The sequence below is a fragment of the Dipodomys ordii genome, unplaced genomic scaffold, assembly GCF_000151885.1.
Source record: "Dipodomys ordii isolate 6190 unplaced genomic scaffold, Dord_2.0 Scaffold13094, whole genome shotgun sequence".
Taxonomy (NCBI): domain Eukaryota; kingdom Metazoa; phylum Chordata; class Mammalia; order Rodentia; family Heteromyidae; genus Dipodomys; species Dipodomys ordii.
In genome coordinates, this window is record NW_012280306.1 from 165 (window position 1) to 3341 (window position 3177).

A 3177-nucleotide genomic window follows, 5' to 3' on the forward strand; every position below is an offset into this window, starting at 1 on the left:
AGAGTTCAAGCCCCATGACTGACCAAAAATAAAAATAAAACTTCATCCTGCCAGGCGCCGGTGGCTCATGCCTGTAATCCTAGCTACTCAGGAGGCTGAGATCTGAGGATCACGGTTCAAAGTCAGCATGGACTTGCCTAGTCCATGAGACTCTTATCTCCAATAATCCACCCAAAAGCCAGAAGTGGCGCTGTGGCTCACGTGGTAGAGCACTAGCCTTGAGCTGAAGAGCTGAGGGACAGCACCCAGGTCCACAGTTCAAGCCCCACAACCGACAAAAAAACAAACAAACAACTCATCTTTCCTACTGTAGGATCCTCTACACTACGTTGTTCGAGTCTGTGGAGAACAGCAGCCCCTTCTTTGGCTACTACTTCTTCAATACGCTTCTGATAATGCTGCAGGTGTTACATGTGTATTGGTTCTGCCTCATTTTGCGCATGATCTACAACGTCCTGAGGAAGGGTCAGGTATGGTCTGCCCAAGAGTTAGCTTGCATGTGCTTTTCAGGGCCTCCCCGGCCCTGCCCCACTCCACCCCAATATCCTCCCTGCTCTGAGCCTACCCCCAACCCCTCACTCTGGGCCCCTCCCACTCAGCTCTACCCAGGTAAGCCCACTGCCCTTACTCCACTCATTCTGAGACCTGCCCACTCAACTCCGCCCAGCTAAGCCCCGCCCATCCTAAGCTCCACCCACTAGGGCCCCGCCCATTCCTAGCTACATCTCTCTGTTTCCCCAGCTGGGAAAGGATGTCCGCAGTGATGAGGAAGAATCTGACTACAGCGATGATGAGGTGGCACGCAAAGGTCCACAGCTGAAGAATGGGGTGACTCAAGGGCCTGGGGCTATCCCCAGTAATGGCCCCCGGAGCCGGGCAGCTGGGCGGCTGGCCAATGGGCACATCCCAACCACATAACCAGCATGAAGACTGGCCATGAGGGGTTGTGCTCAGCACTTGCACTCTCTGTGGGTGGCTGGAGCAGAGACCCTTGCTTGGGCCAGCTCGGCAGAGACTGGGAGGGCCCCACCCATCAGTGGGAGGGCTGATGATCTGTCTCTAGCCCCTTCCCTCTGCTCACCCTCTTTCCATTCCTCTGGTCAACTGGACAGAGTCTCCGGAGGTAACAGGACTCTAGACACCACATCACTACCACCAATGGCCCTGCCCCAACATCCAATAAAACTAGAACGGAGCTGAATTGTCTTCCTGTGAACTGTAGGTCCCTGTCACAGCTCCTTTCCCCAGAGGCCCGGAGAGATCCAGGACTGTATGTGTATGTGCTCACTGCATCGGTGGCCTCTGCTAGGGCCACAGACAGCAAGTAGGCATGGAGACTCTGCTGTTACTAAGCGACGCCCAGGCCATCTAGCATACTAAACAAGCCGCCTCCTTCTACTCCAGGGCCTTCCTTTGCCTTCCTTTCCTTACGGACAAAATGGTTCCAAGCTCAGAAAGGGAAAATCTTTTGCCTAACATCACACAGTAGTCAGGGATCAGGCAGAAGGGTAGAGAGAAAGCCCATCCATGTCCCTGTGTCCCTGTGGCGTCTGCTCGAAACCATCCACAAAGCCACCCTTATGGTCTCCTTTAGACTCTCTGAGGACAGTGGAAGAGGCTCTGGGTAGAGGTGTAAATTCCCACAGGCTCCTCAAGGAACTCATCCTGAGTCCAGGGTTTCATCAGGAGTTCCCCTATAAGCTGGGCGCTGGTGGCTCATTCTGTAATGCTAGCTACTCAGGAGGCTGAGATCTGAGGATCAAGGTGCGAAGCCAACAGAGAAACCCAAATACTCCTGTCTCTAACTCAAAGTAGAGTGTCCAGCCCAGACCAAAAAAAATGGCGGCGAGACCTATCTCCAGTTTACTTCACAAAAAGCAGGAAGCAGAGCTGTGGTGCTCAAGTGGTAGCGTGCTAGCATTGAACCAGAAAACCTCAGAAAGCACCCAAGCCTTGAGTTCAAGCCCCAGGCCCGGCATACACATACAAAAAAGGAAGGATGGCCCAGAGGGAACACAGATGGGAGAAGAAAAATCACAGACAGACAGAACCAAAGGAGCAGAAAGGGATGATGAGAATGGATGTAATCTCACATAGAAAAAATAGATCTCAAGACAAAGCAGGAAGATGAAAAACAGAAGTGGTCGACCACAGGGGAGATTGCAGATGACCCATAAGTAAAGGAGGATTTACCTCCAGCCACAGACACCAAGAGCAAGAGGAAAGGATTGAAATGCAGGCCAAAGTTGAGCATCCTTCATCCAGAAATCCTAAAAGCTCCAAAAATCTGTAAATCTTTGATACCGTGAGAGGAGAAATATGTACCTCACCTCATGGAACCAAGCACAGTTAAAAGGCAAGTGCAGCTGGGCACCAATGGTTCAAACCTGTAATCCTAGATACTCAGGAGGCTGAAATCTGAAGGATTATAGTTTGAGGCCAGCCAAAGTAGAAAAGTCTGAGACTCCATCTCCAATTAACCAGCAAAATGCCAGACAGGAGGTATGGCTCAAGGGGTAGAGAACCAGCCTGAAAGAAAACAGAAGAGGAAGATAAAATTTAAAATGGGAAAGCTGGGATGTGGCTTGAGCAGCAGATCACCCACCTAGCTAGTCTGAGTCCCTGAGTTCAAACCCCTAGTACTACTAAAATTAAAAAAAAAAAAAGACTTAAAAAGGTCAGGCATTGGTGGCTCATGCCTGTAATCCTAGTTACTCTGGAGGCTTAGATCTGAGGATCACACTTTGCAGCTAGCCTGGGAAGGAAAGTCCATAAGACTAACCACCAGAAAGCTGGAAGTAGAACTGTGGTTCAAGTGGTAGAGCACTAGCCTTGAGTGAAAAAGCTGAGAGATAATGCCCAGGCCCTGTGTTTAAACCTCAGTGGCTTAGTGGTAGAGTATTGCCTAGCATGCATGAAGCCCTAGCTTCCATTCCTCAGTACCACATAAACAGAAAAAGGCAGAATAGTGGCCCTATGGCTCAAGTGGTAAAGTACTAGCCTTTAGTGAAAGAAGCTCATGGACAGTGCCCAGGACTAGCAAAAAAAAAGAAAAAGAATAGAAGTATAAAGTTAGTAAATGTTGTGTTATGTGCACTTTATCTTTTTGTTTTGTTTTGTTTTTGGTCAGTTCTGGCACTGTCTATGTGCTCTTAAGCTCAAGGCGAGCGCTCTACC

At 49.8% G+C, this 3177-nt stretch overlaps 1 protein-coding gene across 1 annotated transcript; it reads left to right on the forward strand.

Annotated features, from left to right (window-relative positions):
* The first annotated feature begins 303 nt into the window (after window positions 1-303).
* On the forward strand, window positions 304-1190 carry LOC106002532 (ceramide synthase 4-like). Its single transcript, XM_013037396.1, has 2 exons — window positions 304-470; window positions 742-1190. The coding sequence occupies exons 1-2, from the start codon at window positions 396-398 to the stop codon at window positions 916-918; spliced, it is 252 nt and encodes an 83-aa protein (XP_012892850.1). The 5' UTR covers window positions 304-395; the 3' UTR covers window positions 919-1190.
* The last annotated feature ends 1987 nt before the right edge of the window (window positions 1191-3177 follow it).